This window comes from Sminthopsis crassicaudata, chromosome 1, assembly GCF_048593235.1.
Source record: "Sminthopsis crassicaudata isolate SCR6 chromosome 1, ASM4859323v1, whole genome shotgun sequence".
NCBI lineage: Eukaryota > Metazoa > Chordata > Mammalia > Dasyuromorphia > Dasyuridae > Sminthopsis > Sminthopsis crassicaudata.
Window position 1 is genome coordinate 680342527 of NC_133617.1, and position 25566 is coordinate 680368092.

The 25566-nt window shown below is 33.6% G+C and overlaps 1 protein-coding gene across 1 annotated transcript in view; it reads right to left on the reverse strand.

The window, feature by feature from the left end:
- Nucleotides 1-25566, reverse strand: part of PKD1L1 (polycystin 1 like 1, transient receptor potential channel interacting) — a 158782-nt gene that overhangs the window by 47386 nt on the left and 85830 nt on the right. Inside the window, exons 26-38 of the mRNA XM_074282718.1 lie at nt 25409-25566; nt 24817-24917; nt 18704-18899; nt 17772-17855; nt 13116-13326; nt 11348-11454; nt 10339-10555; nt 8978-9151; nt 7399-7518; nt 7226-7295; nt 5591-5637; nt 5070-5172; nt 1851-1986 (exon numbers count right to left, since the gene is read on the reverse strand). Of these exons, the coding sequence (XP_074138819.1) occupies nt 1851-1986; nt 5070-5172; nt 5591-5637; nt 7226-7295; nt 7399-7518; nt 8978-9151; nt 10339-10555; nt 11348-11454; nt 13116-13326; nt 17772-17855; nt 18704-18899; nt 24817-24917; nt 25409-25566 (1724 nt within the window). The remainder of the gene's footprint in view (nt 1-1850; nt 1987-5069; nt 5173-5590; nt 5638-7225; nt 7296-7398; nt 7519-8977; nt 9152-10338; nt 10556-11347; nt 11455-13115; nt 13327-17771; nt 17856-18703; nt 18900-24816; nt 24918-25408) is intronic.

The following is a 25566-nucleotide window of genomic DNA, read 5'->3' on the forward strand; positions in this document are numbered from 1 at the left end:
AACCTTTTACAATCAGAAAGATAAAATTATCAGGTTCAGTCTCAAGGAAGAAAGAGAAAGGACATGATAGAAATCTATTGTGGTTCTGTTTAATTACCAGACAGTGTTCTTTTTACTCAGAACTGGCAGTAAATAAATCAGCTTTGTGTTCTGGGAAAAGGGCCAGTCTCTGATTCTGTGAAACTTGAGATATTCCTGCACGTCTTTCTACTAAAAAGCATAATGATGTTTGCACCAGTCTCCTGTCTCAAAAGCTCTCCTCAGAGGGTTGCATTTTGCAGACATTCACATAGCCTTTTGCCGCCATGACTTGTAAACTATTCAACTAGGCAATTTGAACACCCGCTCCTAAAACTTCCTATGGGTTTATATGGTATATAACAATTGTTTTTTGTTATTTAAAAGAAGGGTGATTTATAGTGTTGAAAATGGCACTGGTTCACCATAAGCTCTTTATGTTCAAAGTCATTATCAATCTGGCTGCATCCCTTCTTTCCAGTCTCATTTCACAGTATTACGTGACTATACACTACCTTTTGGGACTTATTAACATTACTCCTCAAATGGTAAAACTAGCCAAACTGGTCTTGAAGATTCCCACGCATAACATTGCATCTCTTGTTTTTATGACTTTACAAAGTCCATTTTTCCATGCCTGGAATGTCCTCCCTCCCCATCTCCCTTTCTTAGAATTCCTGGTTTCCTTCAAAGCTCAATTCAAAGGCCACTTGCCATACAGATCTTTCCTGATTTCTCCCTGACAAAAATCCTATCATTTTAATCTTGGATATACACTTATATGTACACATTCTGTCTCCCCCAGAAGAATACAGATAGTTTCAGAAGGACAGAGTCTGCTAAATTTTTGTTTTTACAGTTCTGCTGGTCAGTCACAATGCTCACCACATATTAATCACTTAATGAATTGTTGATTGATTGATTTACTTACAATATCTTATCTAGTTAACTAGTGACAAAGTATCTAAAATGCTGGACCTGGAGTCAGGAAGATCAGAGTTCAAATTTTACCTCACTAGCTCACCAGTTGTATGACTCTAGAGGCATAAGTCATTTAACCTCTCCTTCAGTTTCCTCTTCTAACAAAAGAGATGAATAATAGTACTTATATTCCAGGATTGTTGTGAGAATAAAATAATATTGTAAGGCAGTTTGTAAACTTTAAAGTTTATCAATGTTAATTATTATTATAATTATGGGGATAATGATGACAATGACAATAACTACAAAGACAACAACAGGAAAATGAATCCTACAATTATGACTACTACTACTCTACTACTACTACTAGAATTATCGCTACTACTTTAGCAGAATTATACTATCTTGTACACTGGTATCTTCTTATCATGTCCTTTCTCTGACTCCACCCCATCTCAATTTATTGAAATTATTGTCCTCCAACCTTCATCCATGACATTTTCTGTAATCACATCACAGTGACATCTCTCATGTCACACTTTTTGTCATCATCTATGTACTTTTTTGCACTTGTGTTATAATTATTTTGCAAACATACATTATCTTATTATAAGATTAAAAGCACATTAATGGAAAGAACTATGTAATTCTTCATCCATTTCTTGCATTCAGCAGAGTATTTAATAGATGTTTGATTGCATGTAATATAGGAAAACTAAAGTAAACAATACAATTATTTATGTATTTGTATTTTACAATTTTATATAGTGCTTTTTCTCCAGGATGCTATATAAGTTCTAAAGCTGCTCTAAGGGTTCGTTAGGACATATACTTGTCAGATCCAGATAATGTGTGCTAAATCAGATCTGCAGAGCTGTATTGTGTTACTTTGAGAGTACTTGGGGTCTTACCTGTATCCTAGCAGTCCTGTCATCAACCCACAAGCCACAGAAATTAGCCCACAAGTGATCCAAGCCACATGGGACGACCAAAGAGGAAGAACCATCCATTTTTGCAGAGCTGGTTCTTCTAACCTATTATAGGGCTCTAAGGAGAAGACCACAACAAAATTCATTTTGTAAACAAAATACATTTTATAAAAGACCATTTTGAAAACATTTTAGATAGTAGACATTTTAATTTGGATATTGGGAGGCAGCTAAATGGCACTTTGGATAGATTGCTAGACCTGGACTAAGACCTGAGCTTAAATATGGCCCTGGAAATTTATTAGCTGTGTGATCCCGGGCAAGTCATTTAATGTCTCTCAGTCTCAGTTTTCTTAACTGAAAATGGGGATTATAATAGTGCCTACCTTACAGAAGACCAAATGAGATTAGTTTAAATACAGATATCACTTTTCAAACTTTAAAGTGCCAAATTAATGGTCACTATTATGATTGTGATTAATTACCAAATTTTATCATTGGTTGTTTCCTACTAGGTCAATAACTCTTTAAAAATGGTACTCTCCATAATGATTTTAATTTATATTGAAAATGTTTTCGCTTATGATTGCAGGACCACAGATTTTAAATTAAGAGAAACCTCAGAAGTCTTAGAGTCTATCTAGATATTTTACCTCTTGATTAATCTGAGATCATGGTGACCCTTCCACCATGCAGAGACTCTCAGACATCTTTCCTCATGACCAGTTTCAGATAAGCAAACATGATTCTGACACATCTGTATCTGATCTTAGGTTATTCTTTCCTTGCTTTGATTGGCAGTCTTTTAAAGTAAGAAAAGACTACAGATGTGTATAGAAAATATCCCAAAAGTCTTACTGTAGTTTAAAGCTATTAAAGCTTAAAATTTATTACTAACTAAATTCATAATATATCATTCAGAAATTACCACATTACATTATTTAGATATTACATTATATCCAGATTAACTACATTCTTGAACACTGAAAGAACTAGTTGACATTTGTGAGTAATATTTGAGAGTATGTGAGGGGAAAAAGAATATAAAAAGTACAAAAATAGAAAAATTTTGATTGTAAAAGAGGAAAGATGATTGGAACTATAAACTATAGACCAGTGAGTTTGACTTAAATTCTGGAGGAAATTCCAGGATAGATAATTAAAGAGATGAATATTTTTATCAACGATTTAGGTAAAAGCTTTGATATCATGCTGGTCACATTTGCAGATGACATCAAGCTTGAAGAAATTACTAACACACTGAAAAAAGTCAAGGTCCAAAAAAGATCCTGCATTAGATTGAAACTAAGAAGAGAAAATTCAGTACAATACAATTACAATACAATTCAATACATTGAAATATAAGGGAAAATTCAATACAATAAAACACAAAGTTTAACACTTAGGTTAAAAAAATCATTTTTTACCAGTGTATTAGGGGAGGTAGAATTAGAGAGTGGTTTGTCTAGAAAGATGTTAGTGTGTATATGTTTCAAAACAAAAAATCATTGTGATCTTGGGCTGCATTAAGAGTGGCAACACTTCCAAGAGAATGAAATTATAGTCCTTCTATACTCTAGTCTGGCTATTTCTAAAGTATTATTTTGAATACCACTATTTTAAAAGGATATTGATAAACTGGGGAAGATCCAGAGGAGGGTCGCTAGAATAGCGTAAGGTTTTGAATCTGTCATATGAGAATCAGTTGAGAAATTGAAGATATGATAGTTATCTATAGATAATTGAATATCTATGTCTATAGATATTAGAAAAAGATGACTAGATATACTCTATTCAGCTCCACAGAGTAGAACCAGAAATAATAGATAAAAATTTCTAAGAAGCAACTTTAGGTTTGATGTTCGAAAAAAATTCCCAAAAATTATATGTGTGTGAGAGTGGAATGGGTTGCCTCTAGAGATGGTGGGTGACCCTCATTGAAGGCGTTCAAGCAGAGGCTGAATTACCATTTATCAGACTTTATATGGTGAGGATTTCTTTTGAGTATAGATTGGGCTACTGTAGATTGTCACTGATATAGGGATGCATCAGCACCAACTCCAATTGTCTTGCTATATTTTTTTTGTTGTGAGCAATAACGCCTCAGAAATTTTTAAAAGCTAAAAACCAGGACTTGATTTATTGTTTTTTCTAATTATCTGTACTTTTAAAAAGTGATGAAGAAAATGTTCATAATGCAGATCACACTTAAAAGTGTATTTTACTTATAGTTTTGTTTCTTAGAGATAAATATTTATAAGCACACCCCTACTGAGGACCCTTACAACTCTAAATGCTGTGCTGTTATAATAAATCAGGTTTTGCTTAGAATAATGGGAAAATGAGGGAAGGAAATGCTTGTAACATATAACTATTCAATTTTACAGGCTTTCTAAGGACTTGTTATCTATAATAAACCATTATTTAAAATGCCAACCCTTTTATTTTAACAAAAGAAGCAACTCCAAAGAAGCCTAAACAGTTCTTTTGTTGCTAATTAAAAATTACTTTCAGTCACTAAATGTAAACATTTTTAGCAAAATTATTCCCCCTTTCTTATGAGGAGGGTTTGGACCTGTGATTTCATTCATGTATGGAATACCTGAAGAGGAATTTTTTTTTCTACCATGGCAGATGATCTTCTAATTTCTAATTTCAGTGAATTCCTGTGGTTAAGAAGTAAAGTGACTTACTCAGCATCATACAATCTCCATTGATTAGAGGTGAGATTTGAACCCCGACCCCTCCTGTCTCTGAGACTGATTCTTATTCTCTACCCTCTTCTGTTTCTGTTTGCAAATTTCCAGTTCTTAAAAACTTATAATTCGTAGAATACATATTTATTTCTATTGGTTGGCTAGATGCACTTTACAATCACATATGGCTAGAGCATATTCCAAATATGCCCAAGTAAACATTTATGTGTAATTGAAGTATTACTTGAGTTATAACCTTAATTTGTCTAAATGTGTTCATTTGTCCTATTTCTCAATTGGCCTGTAATAGCTTTTTCTTAAAAAAAATTTGTTCAATAATATTTCCCAGTATTTCTTTAGAACTATTCTGAGCATGCAACATGGAAGATGGGTACATATTTTCAATCATCCTGCACTATGGATTTGACCCGAGGAGCAGTTAGAATGAGTGTGGGATTCTTTTGGAATATGTCTATCTTTTGGAATACGTCAATGCAGTAATCACCCAAATGCCTGGAGTATCTGTGAAAGGAAGTGCCACTTCCTTCTTTCTTCTCATTTTCATTTCCAGGGGAAGCCTCCAGAGTAAATTCCTCCAATGTGTTTTGCTACAGAGAACAAGAGAGAAAAAAAGAACTATGTTGATTAATATTTTAGCATCAATGGAAATGCAAACAGCAAACCTGCTCAGAAAAATCCACAAGACTAAAATGGGACAAGCTTTGTACACTAATCCTTTGGGTGAATTCTCAAAGAGCAAAATTATGAGAAAAAAGCAATGATTCAGACTTGTTAGAAACTATGGAGCAGTGATAATATATAAAAGATGGAATCAAAAGGATATTTATGTGAGAAATTAAGAAACTATACAGTATTGCACTTTAAGATAAGCACAGTGATTACCTGAATACTCTATAAAAGAAATACTTTTTTTGAAAGACAGATTTTTGAAATTCTATAGTTTAGGAAATCAACTAGAGAAAAATAAAAAATGAAAGCTATGGAATTACCTACTAAACTATTTACCTCATATTTATTTTGAAAATGTTGTGTCCGTTGATGGAAATCATGACCTGATGGAAACAAATTAAAAGCAGAATGTTGAGATGAAGGACATAATTAAGGGGTAATAGAGAGAGAATTTTCCTCTTGTACATCCTTCCTCTAAGGAGAATGACTCTTCTTTAAGAACCACAAAGTACCTATAGGCAAGATTTTGTGACATTGATGCCAGAATGTAGACTTACTTGTAATAAAGATTGTGCCCAAAACAAAGATTACTTTGATGAAAAAGTTTAAATCCTTTAAAATAAAGGTTTTTAAAATTTTATGTAGGTGCTTGAAATCTTTATATTTCTCAGAGCACGCTCTCTCTCTCTCTCTCTGTATAATACACACACACACACACACACACACACACACACACACATATATACATACATTGGTTTTCTATATTTTGGCTGTGAAAGTTGAAGTTGAATAGGGTTGTAAGTCAATTAATCCAATACCCTTATTTTTACTTGGGACATTCAGTTCCAAAGAGATTGAGTACATTATCCAAGGACATAAACATGAAGTAAGTGGCAGAGCTAAAATTCAAATAAGAGGCATCTGGTCCTAAATTCATCATTTTTTCAAACATACCATTTGTTTCTTCATTTCTTTATCAAAATACTACTGATTAAGAAACAAATATCAATTCAGACAGCTGTATTTGTTCTTAGAAACTAAGACTTTCTTCTTCTTCCTCCTCCTATCCTTTTTGTATCTCCCTATCTTATTCAGGCTGGAAGTACAGAGACCATTCATAAGCTTAATTCAACTACTAATCAGCACAAAATCTTTGCCTTACTCCGTCTATTTGGGCCAATTTACCCCTCCTTAAGCAATCTGATAATCTTCTACTTTTGAGGAATTCACTATATAAATCCTGAACTTATTGTGGGCACCCAAATGGTACAGCCCACTGCAACTCAGAACTCCCAAGTTCAGGAGATCCATTTCCCTTGGTAACTAAGATTACAGACATGTATCATTGTGCCTAATTGTATTCTCTTATGAAAAAATATAACAGAGAAACTTTCTCTTTTGTTTGCCAAATGTTACCTATGACAGGAGAAATACCTTAAAATTGCCCAATTGTGTTCTATTTTTAAATTTTATTTTTATTGATGCCTTTTGGGGTTGTTTATATCATATTAATTTCTGAATAAACTCCCCCATCTCAATTACGATGCCATATCTTTTTTTTTTCCCCCCTGAGGCTGGGGTTAAGTGACTTGCCCAGGGTCACACAGCTAGGAAGTGTTAAGTGTCTGAGACCAGATTTGAACTTGGGTCCTCCTGAATTCAGTGCTCTATCCACTGTGCCACCTAGCTGCCCCCTAGGATGCCATATCTTTTAACAAAGATTTAAAAATAGAGTAAAATTAGCTAATATTGACAATATTGGATAGTATGTGAAATATTATACACCTATAATTCCCCATTTTTGTAATGATGGGAAATAGATACCTTTATTTAATTCTTTCCCAACATAGATCCATTTTTTTCAGCTTAAATTGATATGCTATTATTTCTCTGACATGGTTTTTAGGCTTTGGTATAAATATATTCATCTCTGTAGATGTATATGGGATATTGACACTATATATTCTTTACCCCTTGCTGAATATATTGGAGATTCTCTTTGGGATTTATATTGATCTTCAATGAGATTCCTAGTGGTTCTCTGTGAAGGTAAAGAAGAGACTTTATTAAACATTGTTTTCCAGTACAACATCTACTACAAAATGAACAGGTCAATCCAACAACCCAGATTATTCCATTTTTACCTTACTGAGCCTGAATAACAGAGACAGCAATAACGCCATTGGAGAGACGATGAAAATGGAGAGCACACCATTCATTAAAGAGATTACAGAAACATCTGGGAGGCCAATTTCAGGAAACTGCTTTAAAATTGCATAAAAATCATGTTAATTTTGAAAAATCAGTAATTCTTACTGGAAAGACATAATTTATTTTAAAGCAGAACATACACAACATGAATGTACAATATTTTAATTTTATAAAATTTCCCTTTATTAAGATTTCTCTTCTTGTCCCATACCACTGAAATCCCTCATGTGCCCCCCCAAAATGAGAAGGTAAATATTTATTGGAAATATATGCACACATAGGTATACATACACATATACATAAATATTTGGGGTTTTTTCCTATTGAAACCCTTAAAAATTTTGAGTTCTAGTTCTTAACTTACAAGTTAGTGACAAAAAAATGAACAAGCCTTTTTTTTTAAATTTCACATCCATGGTTCTTTATATTATGTTACATATACTTTGGAACTCATTGAAGCCTTTTCTACATGTAACACAGAATCAGATATCCAACAACTGGTTCAAAATCTTCAACATATGGAAAGAGGACATTTCCCAGACAGCTGCTGTTTTAGCATTCTTGAGTACATTCTCCAACTACCCAGAGGTCATGAGAAAGTTATCCATTTCGTAGTATGATAAGAGAGTACAAGTTTAAAATGTTTTTCCTTTCATCAAAAGTCATTATGTGTTTTCTCTCAGAAATCAACATATTTAATCAAAGATAAGAACTTAATTTTAATCCTTCATAATATTTCAATGACATTAGCATAATGCTTTCAAATGTGTCACTTCTACTATAGTTTTACTTGGTCCATTCTGACCACTTTCCCTGATTTGATTTTTTAAAAGTGACCTTTCTACTTTCCTGATGTGATGAAAGGAACTCATTAAGTAAAAGCATAGGCTTTAAGCTAGAAGGAACCTTTTGACCTGATTATAACATCATTTTCTCTCCTTCATTTTGCAAGTGAGGAAACTAAGTCCCGTTTATGTTAAAGTCACATAGGTAGTACTCTAGGATTCACTCAGCACTTCTAATTTCAACTTCAGGATTCTTTCTTCAATGATAAAATTCATCTTTTGCTGTTGGTTTGTTTGGTTTTTTGGTTGGTTGGGTTTTTTTTTGCGGCAGAGCTTCCTCATCTCCTAATGTTTATGCTTTTAAAAAGATACCAACATGCGCCTTCTTAGTGTTTTTTTATTTTTTGCTGAGGCAATGAAAGCTAAGTGACTTGCCTGGGGACACACAGCTAGGCAATGTTGTGTCAGAGGCCAGATTTGAACTCAGGTCCTCTTGACTTCAAGGCTGATTCTCTATCCGCTGTACCACTTAGTTGCCCAATATGTTTCTTCTTAAATGGAGGTGGGGGTGAAGAGGAAGGGAGACAATATGGAGCTCAAAATTTTAAGAACAAATGTAAAAAATTGTTTTACATGTAACTAGGGAAAATAAAAACATTAAATATAAAAATGCCAAAATATAGATTTGATTTTAAGATCACTTTAAAGATAATATAGTTTCACCTACCTCTTCTTTCTCCATGGCAATCAATGCAGCATTGATAGACATATAGCCAAATACCAAGAAAAGGCAAACTATGAGCCTCTCAGTATGAGTGAAGCAACTATAGGATGGACGGCTATATACCGATATCCACATATGAAAATCTTCTAGGTACTCAGTGAATTTGGAGTACAAAAGCTAAAACAAAAGTAGGCAAAAGCATTATTATTGATACAACATACAAACTGGAAATTTGTAAATAATTCTGAAATCTTTGTTGGAATGAAAAACACAGTAACATGAATATTCAATGATTTTACGAAGCTATAATTCATGAGTTATTTCTTACAACTTTGTATGTGATTCAATTAAATTGTTCCTCAATCACTTCTCAATATAGTACATGGTTTAATAGCAATACAGTGAGGATTTACTAAATTATCTCCCCTGTTAGCTTTATCTTAGCAGAAGCAGAATAGAAATTGGAAATAATTTGAGGACATAACACAAAATATATGCTTCATTCATTCACTTAACAACCATTTTGTTAAGTGTTTCTGCTATGTACTAAGCATTATAGATACAAAAATAAAAAGTTCTTTGGTTCCTTTTCCCAAGGACTTGATGTTCGGTACCGGGTAAGGATGAGAGGGTGGCAAAGGAGAAATATTCTGTGTGGAAGCTAGAATTAGCAAAGAGAAAAGAATAGAAACAACCAGGAGTTTATTACAATTGTCTTGGCAAGAAGTGATGAGGGTCTGAACTGAGGGGATTGATTTTGTGGAGGTAGGATCCATGAAATTTGGCAGCTGAATGGATATGAGGGTTATATAGAAGTGAAGACTTGAGAATGGTGACCTGGGAGACTGAAAGGAAAATTAAGGAACATGAACAACATGAAAAAGGAAGTTAGAAAGAAAAAAGGTTTGGGAGGTAGGGAATGACAATAATATGTTGTCTTTTAAATCTATTGGGCATAAGACTTCTGTTATTCAGTTGAAAATGTCTTCAGAAACCTAATCCAATGTTCTTTCTACTATGTCATCCTGCTTTTCTTCTCTAGTAGAGTACAACAGTCCACTGGGCTATGTTTAATAAGTTCATAAAAACAATGTCAGATAACTCTAGAATGAATTCACTGCAATAATAGACGGTGGATCACAATGCTGTTTTATATCATACTAGTCACTAGAACCATAACATATATGAAAGACTTAGACAAGATGAACTCTAAGGTCCTTTGAGCTCTAAATCTTCTGAACCTCTTAGTGACCCCAGGTAACTCTTTGAGATGGAGTTGCCAGGCTATCCCCTGGCCCTCCCCCCAAAAAGAGTTGCAGCTGAAAGAAATATTTTGAAGAGCTTATGCTTCAATTTTTACTTACTCTCCTGAAACCAAGTCCATTTCTGAGAGGAGTGAGCACTCGATCAACTTTCCCTTCCCACTTGTTCACAGCTAACCAGCATTCAGCAGGAAAGAACCAACTTGCTCCAGTGATTAGATCTTTCACAATCACATGGCTGATGTACCAACTTGGAGAACATCCACTGTTATCGTGCCAAAGGTGGATTTTCCAAAGTGGGCCTAGATTATTTGGAATACTAATGAAACATAAATACAAAAAGAAAATCAAGCTTGCTTGTCAGCTTTTGTTTTAAAAGACAAAGAGGGAAGGACTTGCAGAATAATTTTAGCTGAAATGAATTTAGAGTGTTAAAACCTCTAACCTTAAAAAAAAAACTTTTATTTTTGTCTTGTTTTCCCATCAAAATCACTTTCCCTTAAAACATCATCTCCTCACTTCCAATCACTGAATTTTTATTTTAGCAAAACAAACTAAAAAAACAAACCAAAAATTTAAATAAAACTACCTAACACATTGACCACATCTATAACCCTAATGACTCTTAGTAGAAAATGTGTTTCTTTCTAAGTTTCCTATAATCAAGACTCTTTAAAATATTCATTAAAATGCCTCAAATTTCTCCTCCTTATGTAATTTGTTAGTATAGTCTTTATGTACATTCTTCTATGGTTCAGCCTTTTTCACTTTCCATCATTTCATACAAGTCTTACCATGTTATTCAGTTCTTACTAATTAACATTCAATATTTCTTAATACAACGTGACATTCTATTATAGTCATTCCAACTGATTGGTACTCATTTTGTTTCATACTACTATGAAGAATACTGTTTTGAATGCTATATATGTTGCTATTATTATTAGCTGATTTTTATGTAGCATTTCAATATTTACAAAGTGCTTTATACATATTTATTATTTCAACTGTTCCTCACAACAACCTTGTGAAATAGTACCATTATTATTTTGCATAGGTCTTATCTTATAGTATGTCTGAAAGGGTAAAATTTAGCTATATTTCAAAGTACCTTACTATAAAGGTATGCCTGGAGTTTCTTTCAAAAAGGGGCTTGTCTGGACAATAAAGCTCTCTGGTCTCCGAAAATTCATATTCTCCATAGAAAACAATGTGAACCTTTACATGCAAAGGGATAGAAAAACAGGAATCCATTTAATTTAGGTACAATGAGAATTAAGATCAGTCAAGTTTAAAAATATAATATTTTTTCATCTAAGTGCATTACAATAACAATTTGCCAGTTCCATCTTTTTCTATATGTAACCATTAATCTTCTAGAAGATTACACTTTCAATTTCAAAGGGTACACTAAATAAACTCCTAAAAAGCAGAGAAAAACATAAGGACTGATCCCATAGTCCCAGTTAATAGTCAAAAATAGTTATTGAACACTTATTGCTTGACTTCTTCTATGTCAGATTCATTCTTTTGTTGAGGATACAACAGAAATTTATTAAAGCACTGGCCAGTTTTTGACAATTTAAGATGAACTTGGCTTTCTATATCTATATTTATAATGTATTTCTTCTTTTCCATTCAAATAAAGACAAAATCAGTAAAAATGAAGTGATATTGAGCCTTGTAGGGAGTCCCCAGGTCCCTAAGATATGTCTTTGAAGTAAAGAATCCTGAGTATATTTTGAAAAAAATGCAATTAAATAGGAATCTGTTCATAAAAGACTTTGAGGTTTTGGTATAATAAGTTAATATGAGTCAATAATGTAATACAATACCCATGAAGACTAATATTATCACAGGCTATGGTGGGTAGCTAAGAATAAGGAGGTCTTATTGTGCTCTTTTCTGGTCAGAGTCAGATGACATATAGAATACAACATTCAGTGCTAGACAGCATATTTTAGGAAAGACATTAATATACTGGAGAATATCCAGAAGAGACCAGTCAGATTAAGGATTTGTTGAAGAATCTCTAGATTTAAATATATGAAGAGAAGGCTTAAGGAGGAAGGGAAAGGCAGGGAACATGATGGATGCTTTCATTGGTTTGAATGGCTAAAGGACCTCCTTTTCATGACTGATTTCACATTCTTCTGTCATATATATTCTACAACATTGGTTTCAAACTCAAATAGAAATGGGGCTCACTAAATTATATATAAGGATTCCTGTGGACTCTATATTGACTTAGAAAGCTATATATTTAAAATCATGTTCTATTGTAATTTTTATTTTAATATTTCACAATTGCATTTTAATCTGGTTTAGGGCCACTAAGATGTGTTGAAGTTGTAATACATTTCCATATTTGACATTTCTGCTGTAATTGGTCTACTTGAGAGAGCAATTAAATTGATCTTAACTGTTCTCAGAGTCAGAATGGAGAGAATTAACAAAGAAGTAAGTTAGACTTGAGCTAAGAAAAGTCTTCCTAAAAATAAGAGCTAGCCAAAAACAAAGTGGCAACTTTGAAAAATAATGGCTTCTCCTTCACTTAAAGTCTTCAAGAAAAGATTGTACAACTATGTGTTGAATGTGTTAAATAGAGTTTGTGTAAGACTAAATGGCTTTTAATTCAATAAGTTGGAATGGAGATTCAGGATTGTTACATTTTAGGTGAGGAGTATCTATGTTAGAGGGTCCCACAGGAATTCTGACCACTGTCACAAACTGGTTTATAGATGATGTATGGCTTCATGATAAAACTATTGGACTATAGTGGACATAAACTAATGATAATGCTATCTTGTTCATATTAAATAATTTCTCTAAATATACTTATATTCCTGAATTGATCCCTTAAAAAGTTCTCCAATTACCTTTGCAGTCAACTGTGCTTGGGCTCGAAAACCTGTGTCAATAATAACTGCATAAACCTGTTTGTCACTAGCCTGGGAGTTTTCCTGTAAGAAAATATAGCCATTCTTCTTTTGTTCATGTAGATCTCTGTGTTTGCTTATGATGGCCAGAAAAGCAAAAAGAAGCATAAAAAACATAACAAGAATACTGGGGAACAGGTTTTGTGAGATGCTGTTAAGAAAGGAAAAAATACAATTTAATTAGTGATTGAAGTCAACATTTTAATAGTAATGTTCATAAAGAAGAAGCATGCTCTAAAAATTACATAACCTGGAGAACATGGATTTTTACCCTCAGTTTCAAAAGTGATTAATAAGACTGCTAGCAAAACAATATCACATTTTTATACCTCTATAAAAGAAATCACTTCCTACATATTTTGTGTGTGATAAGATCAGCATTGTGTTGATTATAACATGTTCTGCTTTTATTTATAAAGCAGTCATAGAAAGTCACAAAAACCTTTTTCACTAAACATTTAATCTCAGACCAAGTTGCCTGATATAAATAATACTGAAAATGGAAGACATTAAACAAGATATAATGCAGTATTTTCATGTGGCAAAATCTTATATCTAATACATATTTTTCTGAATATAGCATTTGGTACTTTAGAACCTGGTCAACATATTATTTCATTTAGATAAACAATTCAAGAAAACTTCATTAATCATTAAGTATGTTGAAATGGATTGTATAAACATATTGATTACTTATGATATTCAAGAACTAAACTAGTAAAGTGAGAAATAAAGCAGGCATAGTTTATGGCTTCAGTGAGTTAATGGTATAATATAAGTGAAGGTATAAAATATGTTTACAAGTAATTAAAACACAAATAAAAATATAATTGCATAAAATGTGTATAAAGTACTATAAATTTAAATAAAGAAGGAATTGCTATTGCTAATGTAATCAGGGTGAAATCTGAGCTAAATGTTGATAGAGTAAAAGATTTTGAAGCTATAGAAGGCAGAAGAGGAAAAGGGAGGAAGTCAATATAAGAAATAATGCGGGCAAAATTCTAGAGTTGGGAATTTTAAAAATATGTTCAGGGGATGACAAATTACCTAATTTCCCTGAAATGTAGCATATATGACACAAAACTGTGAAATAAGGCTGAGAAAGGATAGATTGGATGTAAAAAAAAGCTTGAATGCTTGGATAAGATATCAATTCTTTAGTAGGCAATGTGAAGATATTGAATATTTTTGGGCAGCAGAATGATATATCAGATTTGTACATTAAAAAGGCAAATTTGGGCCAGTTCTAGAGGTAGACCCAAAATGGCAGAGTAAAGCCAGAAAGCTACACAAGCTCTTCTGTTTTCCCTCAAAAAAACCACATGAAACCAAACCCCTGAACAAAGTCTGATGGAAAGAAACCACCCTCCATCTCAAGTTAAAATGGAAGGACTTCAAGAAAGATCAGTCTTACTAGGGTGAAAAGGGTGTTCAATCCATCTCAGACAGACTCTGAGATGGCTTAATCATAGCAAATCAGCAACTGTGACCCTTGGTCCTGGCTTGGTAGAGGAGCAGATCAGTAAGGCAGCCTCCAGTCCCAGCTCAGAAGGCAAACTCTTGGAAACCAGACTATTTCCAGGAAAAAAACAGGCAAGACTATACTCTGCAAACACAAGAGATCCCTGTGCTCAAAGCCAAGACCAAGAGCTGCACAGTAAGTTTGGGATAGCAGCCATTTACCCCAAAAGCAGAGCTCGACCATAAAAGGGAAAAAAAAAAGAGGAAACACCAAAATAAAAGGAAAGAAAATGAGCAAGAAACAGAAAAAAACCATAACCATAGAAAGCTACTATGCTGACAGGGAAGACCAAAACTTCAACTCAGAAGAGCATAGATTGTCCACAGAAGAAATCTCAAAGAGTAAGTAGTATGAATTAGTCTCAAGCCCAAAGAGGCTTCTTGGAAGTGCTCACAAAAGACTTTAAAAGACAAGAGAAAAAATGAGAAGTATACAAGAATCAATAGCTAGGAAAAGGAAAGCAGTTCCTTAAAAAATACATTAAATGCAAAGACAATCCACTGAAGAAAACAACTTCAAAAGTAGAATAAACCAAATGGAAAAATAGATACAAAAGCTAACTAAAGAAAATCACACATTAAAAACTAGAAGAGGGCAAATGGAAGCTAATGACTCTAAGACACAATAAATCAGTCAAGAACATCAAAAAGAATGAGAAAATGATAGAAAATTTAAAATATCTCATTGGAAAAAAAGATGACCTGGAAAATATATCCAGGAGAGACAATTTTAAAATTACTAGTCTACCTGAAGGACATGACCAAAAAAAAGAGCTTGGATAGCATTCTTCAAGAGATCATCAGGAAACATTGCCCCGATATATTAGAAACAGAGGGGGAAACATTGATCACTTTTAAAAGAGATTCCACAATGAAAATTTCAAGGGACACTGTTGTGAAACTCCAGAACTATAATTCCAAGGGAAAAAAGACTGAAAGCTATCAGACAAAAGCAGAGCCCATTATCACCACTAAACAAAAATACCTGGGAAAACTGGAAAATAATGTCAGAAACTAGGCATAGACCTATGTCTCACACCCTATGCCAAAATAAAGTCAAAATGGGTACATGATTTGACCATAAAGAAAGATACCATAAACAAATTAGGAGAGCAAGGGATAGTTTACCTATCAGATCTTTGGAGAATGGAGAAATTTATGACCAAAGAAGAACTAGAGAACATTATGAAAGGCAAAATGGACAACTTTGATTACATGAAATTAAAAACCACAATTTTGCACAAACAAAACCAAGAGAAACAAGATTAAAAGGGAAGTATAAAGCTGGGAAAAAATCTTTACAGTCAGTGTTTCTGATTAAAAATCTCATTTCTAAAATACATAAAGAATTGTCTTAAATTTATAAGAATACAAATCATTCCCAAATTGATAAATGATCAAAGGATATGAACAATTTCCAAATGATGCAATTAAAGCTATCTACAATAATATAAAAATGCTCCAAATTACTATTAATTAGACAAATGAAAATTAAAACAACTCTGAGGTACCACCTCATACCTCTCAGATTGGTTAAGATGACAGGAAAATATAATGACAAATGTTGGAGGGAATGTGGGAAAAGTGAGACACTAATGCAGTGTTGGTAGAACTGTGAAATGATCCAACCATTCTGGAGAGCAATTTGGAATTATACCTAATGGGCTATGAAACTGTGCATACCCTTTGACCCAGCAGTGCCATCACTGGATCTATATCCCAAGGAAATAATAAAGGAGGGAAAAGTACCCACATAATCAAAAATGTTTGTAGAAGCTCTTTTTGTGGTAACAAAGAATTAGAAAATGAGAAGATATCCCTCAGTTGGGGAATGGCTGAATAAGCTGTGGTATAGGAAGGTAATGGAATATTATTGTTCTATAAAAATGATGAACAAGCTGATTTTAGAAAGGCTTGGAAAGATTTACATGAACTAATGCTGAAAGAAAAAAGCAGAACCAGAAATACATTGCACACATAACAGCTAGAATGTGTGATGATCAACCATAAAAGACTTGGTTCTTCTCAGTGTTTCAGTGATCCAAAGCAATTGCAATAGACTTTGGACAGAAAATGCCATCTACATCCAGAAAAAGAAGTACAAAGATTGAATGTAAATCAACACATGCTATGTGCAATTATTATTTTTTCTCTCCCATGGTTTTTCCCTTTTGTTCTGACTTTTTCCTCCCAACATGATTCATACAGCATCTCCCAATGGCTTCATAAAGCAATGTGTCTTAAAATTAATTAATTAATCAAAACCAATTTTTTAAAAAGGCAAACTTAGCATTAGTTATAGGAGAATATGAAGACTGAGAAACAAGTAAAAGATGCTACTGCAGTAACCTAGGGAAGAGACAATGAGGATTAGACAAGGATGGACCCTATAAGATTAGAAAGTAACAAGTTGAGGGGCAGCTAGATGAAGTACAATGGATAGAGCACCAGCCCTGGAGTCAGGAGAACCTGAGTTCAAATCCATCTCAGATACTTAACACTTACTAGATGTGTGACTCTGGGCAAGTCATTTAACCCCAATTGCCTCAGACACACAAAAAGTAACAAGTTGAAAGGAATGAAAACAAATATCTTATGGAATTAGAATTAATACGAAATAGCAATTTATTGAACTTAGAGGACGGGGGGGGGGAGGGCAAAGACTTCAAGGTTATTGGGATGGATCATCATTGGAAGAATGGTGGTTTCATTAACACAAGTAGTAAAGTTAAGGAGAGACCCTAGTTTTGAGGGAAAGAAGAGTAGTGTTCAACAGATGGTGACAATACACACCAGACAGTTGGAAATAAAAGGTTGGAGCACAAGAGAGATATCAGAACTTTACATATAGGCTCAAGAGGCATCTGAAGAGACTTAACAGTTAAAGTTATAGGCAGGAAATTGCAAATAAAGAAGATGTGAAGGTAGAAGAGAAGAGGGTTAAGGACAAAATATAGAGGATCACCAATCTTAAGGGATGAGAGAAGGAAGAAAAATCAATGGAGAAGAAAGGAAGAAATGGCTGAAAGGATTAAAGGATGAAAGAACTCTTCATTTAGTAAACTTGCTTACCTCTTTAAAAGAAATACATCATTCACTTCAAAGTTGGCATTTAGTTTTCTTCTTACAACAGTGAATGTTGTAAAATGATTGTAGCTAGGAGAATTATATCAATTAGAACAAAGCATCTGAAGGTAAAAAATTATTTAACACAACAATAACATTTTATATCATCATTACAGCAGTTTCTTGATTACATACCCTACATTCTAGAATTTTAATTTGAGATATCTATTAGAGGTACGAAAGGGGAAAATTTTTCTAATAGAGTTTCTATATTGACCAAGTTGAAAGGATTCAATTGGAATGTTTAATGTATTTTTGAGCTATATTTTAAGTAGGCTATGAAGTTTAAGGTAAGCATTGTTATTTTCCATTTTGTTACTCAGTGTGATAATAGTTGGATTTTTAAAATTTCAGTTAGCTATATATTCAGGCTTTCAGTATCTAAAACGATGTTTGGTTTATTCTGGACAAATTGAGCCTCAAGAAGATAACTATAAAAATGAAGTTTCATAAATAACTGGCTTATGTTAAGGGCCTAAAGTAAAATTTATGATTGGAACAAGAGGTAGGGATGGTAGAGAAAGTACATGATAACTGCTGACTTGAGGAAAGTACATGATAACTGTTGAATCAGGGGAATACTACAGCAATACAACATATCAATAAGATTCTGAATCCAATTAAAGATTGAAGTATTAATGGCAAATCTAGAGGGGAAAGTCCATTCCTAATTTAAAATAGATATAAATACTAATCCACTAGGGCACCTAGGAGAGAGTGTCAGGCCTGAACATCTATGGTTTTCAAAGCTTTCCAATACTGAAAATTTAAATAACAAGTGCTTACTAAGAATTCACTATACATATGACACAATATCTATATCATTTAGAAAAGGTACTTGAGAAACCTAGGATTCTTTCCCAAAATGGTGCTAATACCTGCAGTTAACTATTTGTGGAGTAGTTCCCTGCTGTGGATAAGAACCGTCTGATATCCATCCTCTGTTCTCATCCCAAAACAGGCATCGGATCCAGTGGAAACTGACAGTATAGTTCACAGCATTAGCTAGGTATTTGTTTGTAGGCTTTTGGTCATAATTAGCATCCAACAAGGATAAATAACCAGATGATGCATCTGAAATGAAAACAACATACAGTAAATATCCAAAGTAATTCCTCTTATGCTCAAGGCCAATAGAATGATAGATTTACAGCTAGAAAAGAACCAAGAGATCAGCCAATCTAAGCTACTCATGTTGAAGCTGAAGAAACTATGGAGATGGGGGATAGGGGTATGGTAAACAGATTAGGTCACATAGGCAGTCAAAAATAGAACGGTTAGGTTATTTGAAGTTACATCTTCTGTCTTTAAATGTACTGTTTTTTCCCCCATAAATGTCAGATGCTGATACATATCATTCTCCGACTTTCTTGGTTTCTAAGTCCAGATGATTGTAACTAAAACTCATGTCTGAAGCTCTTTGTCTTGATGTGCTATCTTTCTCAATATAATTGTATAAGTTGTAAATGTCAAAATAGGAAAACAAATCACACTATTTTTTGCATTGTTTGAAATAGTAAAAATCACAATTGATTCTACCAAGATCTCAACCTGAACTGACAAAGAAGTTCCCATCTTTTTAGAAAAACACATTCTTTTTTCTTCCTTCCTTCCTTCTTTCCTCCCTCCCTCTCTCTCTCCCTTCCTTTTTTCTTCTCTCTCTCTCTTCCTTTTTTCCTCTCTCCCTCCCTCCCCCTCTTTTCCTTCCTTCCTTCCTTCCTTCTTTACTCTCTCCTTCCTTCCTTCCTTCCTCCCTTCCTTTCTTCCTCTCTTCCTCCCTTTTTTCCTTCTTTCCTCCCTTCCTTTCAAGATTGGGTGAGCTTCTCTTGCACAGACTGGAAGTACAGGGATTCTTCTCAAATCTGATTCCCAAATTGATCAGCATGGGAGGTTCCACTTTCTTTGGTTGGTAGCCACTCAACTTCCAGAGTCTCACAATACTTAAGCTGATAGTCAGCAGAGCCCACTTCAGAAATCTCAAGCTCATAAGATCAGCCAGCCTTAGCCTTTCTGGTAGATGGAATTACAGGAATATATCCCTACTATACAAAGAGAGCCCTTTGGGATTACATTTATATAACATAGGCAGGTTTAATTGGAATCTAAAGTTTCAAAAGGAAGTAAAATTCTTAGCAGCCTAAAAAGGTTATTGCTACCTTCAAATATACATCGAAGTCAAAAATAAGATTGTATCACTAAATTTAAAAAAATCTTAGGAATAGCCATCTGATGAACACATCTCATGTTCTAGAATTTCAGACTAGATTTCTCTATGAATTTGGAAACAAAAATAATTATTATTTAACATTTATATAATGCATTAAGGTTTGCGAAGAACTTTACAAAAATGATCTTATTTATCCTCATAATAACCCTGGCAATTAGGATCTATTATTGTTATCATTTTGCAGATCAGGAAACTGAGGCAGACAGAGATTAAGTGATTAGTCAAGAGTTATACAGGTGTTTGTGGTTGGATTTGAACTCAGGTTTTCCTGACTACAAAATTAGTATTCTACCCCCTGCACTATCTCCCTGCTGCAACACTGGAATAAAGTAAAAATCTATTCTAAAATGCAGCACTGTACAATCTATTTGCATTTTACATGTTCAAACAAATCCCATTATTCTAGGATTCTAGGTAATAGCAAAGTTCTCTTTATTAGATAGGAATTTAGATTAGATGCTTTTCAAGGTCCCATCTAGTCCTGAAATTCTATGTAACCAAGTCAGAAAAAATATTAAATGAATATGATTAATATATTTAACATAATACTTATTTGTTATATACATATTATGTACAAAGCTCAATGGAAGATACAAAATGAGTATAGTGCTGAATCCTTTCCCTTTATGGTCTAATCAAAAACACATCTTAAGTTTATCTGTGTGTATATATTCAAAAGATATAGAAACACAGAATTTCGAACTTGAAAGGAACATGCTTAAATAACAATCACTTAGTGGCAAAATGGAAAATAGTAATGCTTATCTTAAACTTTGTAGCTTACTTAAAAATAGCTCAAAAATATAGCTTTTAAATATTCCAATTAAATACTTTCAACTTGGTCAATATAGCAACGGTATTAGGGACAATTAGGCAAAACGATACAAGACAGCTTAAGTTTAATTGACAAAATAGGACAGGATGGAGATATCGTATTAGTTCTATTAAGGAAAATCCGAGTTCAAGTCCAGTCTGATTTGTTGTATGATCCTTGGCAAGTCATTTGAGCCCTGTTTGCCTCAGTTTCTTCAACTGTAAATGGTGATAGCAAACAGCATTCATCTTGCAGGGTTACTGTGGAAAAAAAGTACTTTTAGCATAGTACCTGACATATAATAGATATCCTAGAAAAGTTTATTCCTTCCTTTCTTTTTCTTTCCTTTCCATTTCCTCCCCTTCAATTTTCTTTCCAACATATTTAAAGAGAGTAAAAAAAATCCTGTACTGGAAATAAGGCTACTGAATTCTAGTCCTGTTTTGGATAAGTCCTAACTTCACTAGGCTTCAATTTCCCCATAAGTTAAAGTATTTGAACTGGATGATTCATAAGATTCTTTTCAGTTCTGTCATTATATACTAACTAATTATCTTCTATGAATATAGACCAACAGTTTAGAATCAATAAAATATGTTTAGTACACCCTACTCATAGGTTTATATTTGTTTATAAAGTATGCACATATATTATATTATAACTGCACACTTTGTAAAACTTCCACAAAAAAATAGAAATTAAAAAGAATGAAATAAGGAACCAATATTTTGATCCTTGATTTTAATTTCTATAAAAGCTGAAAATGATACCTCCCAAAGACATAGAGCTTCAAATAGTAGAAGTGCATCATTGACTATTTATGAAAAGAAGATACTAATTTTTCATTTCCCTCCAAAAATATGCAAAGATTTTTGTTGAAATTAAGCTAGTAAATGTGCCTCTGATTTTAATCACTTGTTCTTGCAAACTAATTGGAAGGTATTGCATGTTTTAATTTTTATCAGATGAATTCAAAACCCATGGAGTCTTCATTTCAAAGATTTTTATGCAGGTTAAAATTTTCTGCTTCCAGTTTTTCAAAATGTGAAGATTTCCAAGCTTTGTATATGTCATACTAACATTGTATCAAGAATAAAAAGGAGTTAATATCCAGGGGGAGAGGATGGTTAACTGTGTCAAATGCTAAGGGGAGGTCAAGAAGTAGGAAGATTGAGAAAAGATCCTTCTGGCAGATCTAACACTTAAATCATTGCTAACTTTGAAGAAAGCACTTTGAGTTGAGTAAAGAGTCTGTAAAGAATAAAGAGTAAAGTTAACAGGAGAATATTGTACACAGTAACAGCAATATTGTGTGATGGTCAACTATGAAAGACTTAGCTCTTCTCAGTAATATAGTAATCTAAGATAATTCCAATAAACTTGGGATGGAAAATGCTTCCTGAGAGAGAGAACTATGGAGACCAGATGTGGATTGAAGCATGCTATTTTTACCAGGTTTGTTTGCCTTTTCTTTCTCGTGGGTTTTCCCCCCTTTTTTTCTAATGTTTCTTTCACATGACAAATTCAGAAATATATTTGGAATAATGACACATATATAACCTATATCAGATTTCTTGCTGTCTTGGGGAAAGATGAGGAAAGGTGGGAAGGAGAAAAAATTTGGAACTCAAAATATTATAAAATGAATATTTGAAACTTTCTTTACATGTAACTAGAAAAATAAAATACTATTGAAAAAAACAATGAAGTTTAAAGAAGAGTGGAAAATCTAGGAGACTAGAAAGTTGAAGTCAAGTCAAATCAACAAGAATATATTAATCATCCCTTATGTGCCAAGCACTATATTAAAAGATGAAGGTTTGGTTTTGTGGATTTTTTTTTAAAAGAAAAATTAAAAAAAAAAAAAACAGCCAAAGGAAGTTGTGGTATAATGGAAACAAAAAGTTCAAAGTCTAAAAGATATGTAGCTTTGGGGAAAAGATATTTTAATGAGATCTATAGTACAACTCACTCATACCTACTCATTATTTCCCTCAGAGAAAATGAAAATTTTGTGTGGAAGGGGTAGTCTTTGACACATGCCATTTACCTGAAGAGAAAGCTGGCTCACTAATTTGGAACTATGCCCAAAGGGCTATCAAACAGTGCATACCTTTTGATTCAGCAGTGTTTCTCCTGGGTTTGTATCCCAAAGAGATCATAAAAAAGGATCCACATGTACAAAAATATTTTTGTAGTGGCAAGGAACTAGAAATTGAGTGGATGCCCATCAATTAGAGAATGGCTGAATAAGTTATGGTATATGAATGCTATGAAATATTACTGTTCTATAAAAATGATGAACAAGTTGACTTTAGAAAGGCCTGGAGAGACTTACATGAACTGATGCTAAGTGAAGTGAGCAGAACCAGGAGATCATTGTATGCGAAAACAACAAGATTATATGATGATCAATTCTGATGCATGTGGCTCTCTTTAACAATAAGATGATCCAGGCCAGTTCCAATGATCTTGTGATGAAGACAGCTAGCTACACACAGAGAGGACTATGGGAACTGAGTGTGGATCACAACATAGCATTTTCACTTTTTTTGTTGTGGTTTGCTTGCATTTTATTTTCTTTCTCATTTTTTTCCTTTTTGATTTGATTTTTCTTATGTAGCAAGATAATTATATAAATGTGTGTGCATATATTGAATTTAACATATATTTTTACCATGTTTAACACATATTAGATTGCTTATCATCAGGGGAGATGGTGGGAGGAAGGCAGGGAAAAATTGAAATACAAGGTTTTGCAAGGGTTAATGTTGAAAAATTATCTAAGCATATGTTTTGAAAATTAAAAAGCTTTAATAAAAATACATACAAGAAAAATAAACTAGGATACATCTGGCTCACTGAAGAGTACCTCCGATAGCCAGTAACCTGGGAGGCAATGTGAGAATGTGGGGGATCAGGCTGGAGGGGTGCTTTTGCCTGCTGGCTACATTGTGTGTCTAAGTCTGGATTGTGTTCCAACTATCTTGAGGGGTCAGTGGTAGCCATGAGAAGCCAGTGGAAGGAAGAGGTTGGGTAAAGTGTTGAAGTCTAGTTGGTAAAGGCATGGTTTTGTTATGTTGGAGATTAACCTATATGGGGGGAAAATGAAATGTGCCCGACCCATTTTCCCACTCCCCTTCAATTCATTTATTACACTCCCCTTGGGTGAGGCCGTTATGCCCATTTTGGAAACCATTGGTATAAATAATACCAGTTGCAGGATTTGCAAAGATGTGGGAAATGTCACATGGAAAAAATTGGGCTTCAACTAGAATATAAAGAATGAGAAGGAGTTGTTAGACGGGCATAGAGGAAACGCATGGGCTTTCAAATCAGAGAAACAATGTGGGGGAGAGCAGAATGAACATTTTTCGGGGGGAGCAATACAGAGACCAGATAGGATAGAATAGGTGTTGGAAGATGTGGAAAAGTAAATCTGACTCAGTTTGTAGAAACAAGGCTGGCAACTGAATTGTATATTCAATGTATAAGCAATGGAGAGTTATGGAGTATTTTCAACCAAAGAGTAACATGATTAGAGTAGTGTTTTAGGATGATTAATTTGTCAGTAGTATGCAGGATAAACTGGAAGGGAGGATGGGGAGAATATGCAAATAGGAAGATTATTTAGGAGGAAACTATAATCAATTATTCATTCAAGTATTTATTAAGTATTGACCATGTATCCTGTATTCTATCACTTGGACAGTCTATAAATCATCCTCATGTGCTAATATCCATACGATCCTGGAATTCTACTCCATCCTATTATGATTTTTACAACTCTATTCAATTTAAAATAAAATACACAGTTATTCCATTAAAGGCAACTCTTAGCAGGTTTTTCACATTAATGTTCCCTGAGAAATAGTCCAAACATTAATCTAGAAGTGACACTTCCCATGCTATGAAACTAAAAGTCTAAATCATAAGTACCTTTCACTGACCTTTCAGGGAAATAGCAGGTATATAAATCTGAACAACTTGCTCATCCCAGGAGCGAATCTGTTTTATGTTAAAAGTAGACACAGTAGGTTTTTCAGAGAATCTAAGGGAAAAATGACAAAACAGTGGTGATTTTACTCCTGTTAGGTTATCTTATAAGTTATATTCCATTAGAAATCATTTTACTGCAACAAAGTCTGAAAGGAAAGAAAACATTAGTGTGACTCTGTGAGGAATACATTGACTTTTCAGCACATATTTTATCTTTTGCTGATGAAATTATCCATAATACTGTTAACAAAAAAGGGGGGGGAAAGCTCAATAATAAGAGAAAAGAGACAACTGAGTAGTTCAGTTGTGTAGTGCTAGATTTGGATATCAGGAAGACTCAAATATTAGCTGTGTGACCCTGGGAAAGTTACAAATTTTCTCAAACTCAGTTTTCTCATCCATAAAATGGAGATTAAAAAAATCATGTGGATACAATACGTGGATCAAATGAGAGAACATTTTAATATGCTTTGCAAACTTTTAAGAGCTATATGAATGCCAGTTATTTTTTAAAATGATCTATGTTGTAAATCTGAGACCTACCTGACAAGCAGCATTATGGGGAAAGATCTTCTGTTGGTTTTAGAAAATTCCACCACTATCTGTAAAGATTCCTGGGAGGCTTCAGGAAGCCCAGAGAAATAATGGAAGTTCATTTTGTCCTGATACAATGAAAATATTGTTTTATTTTGCCCACCATC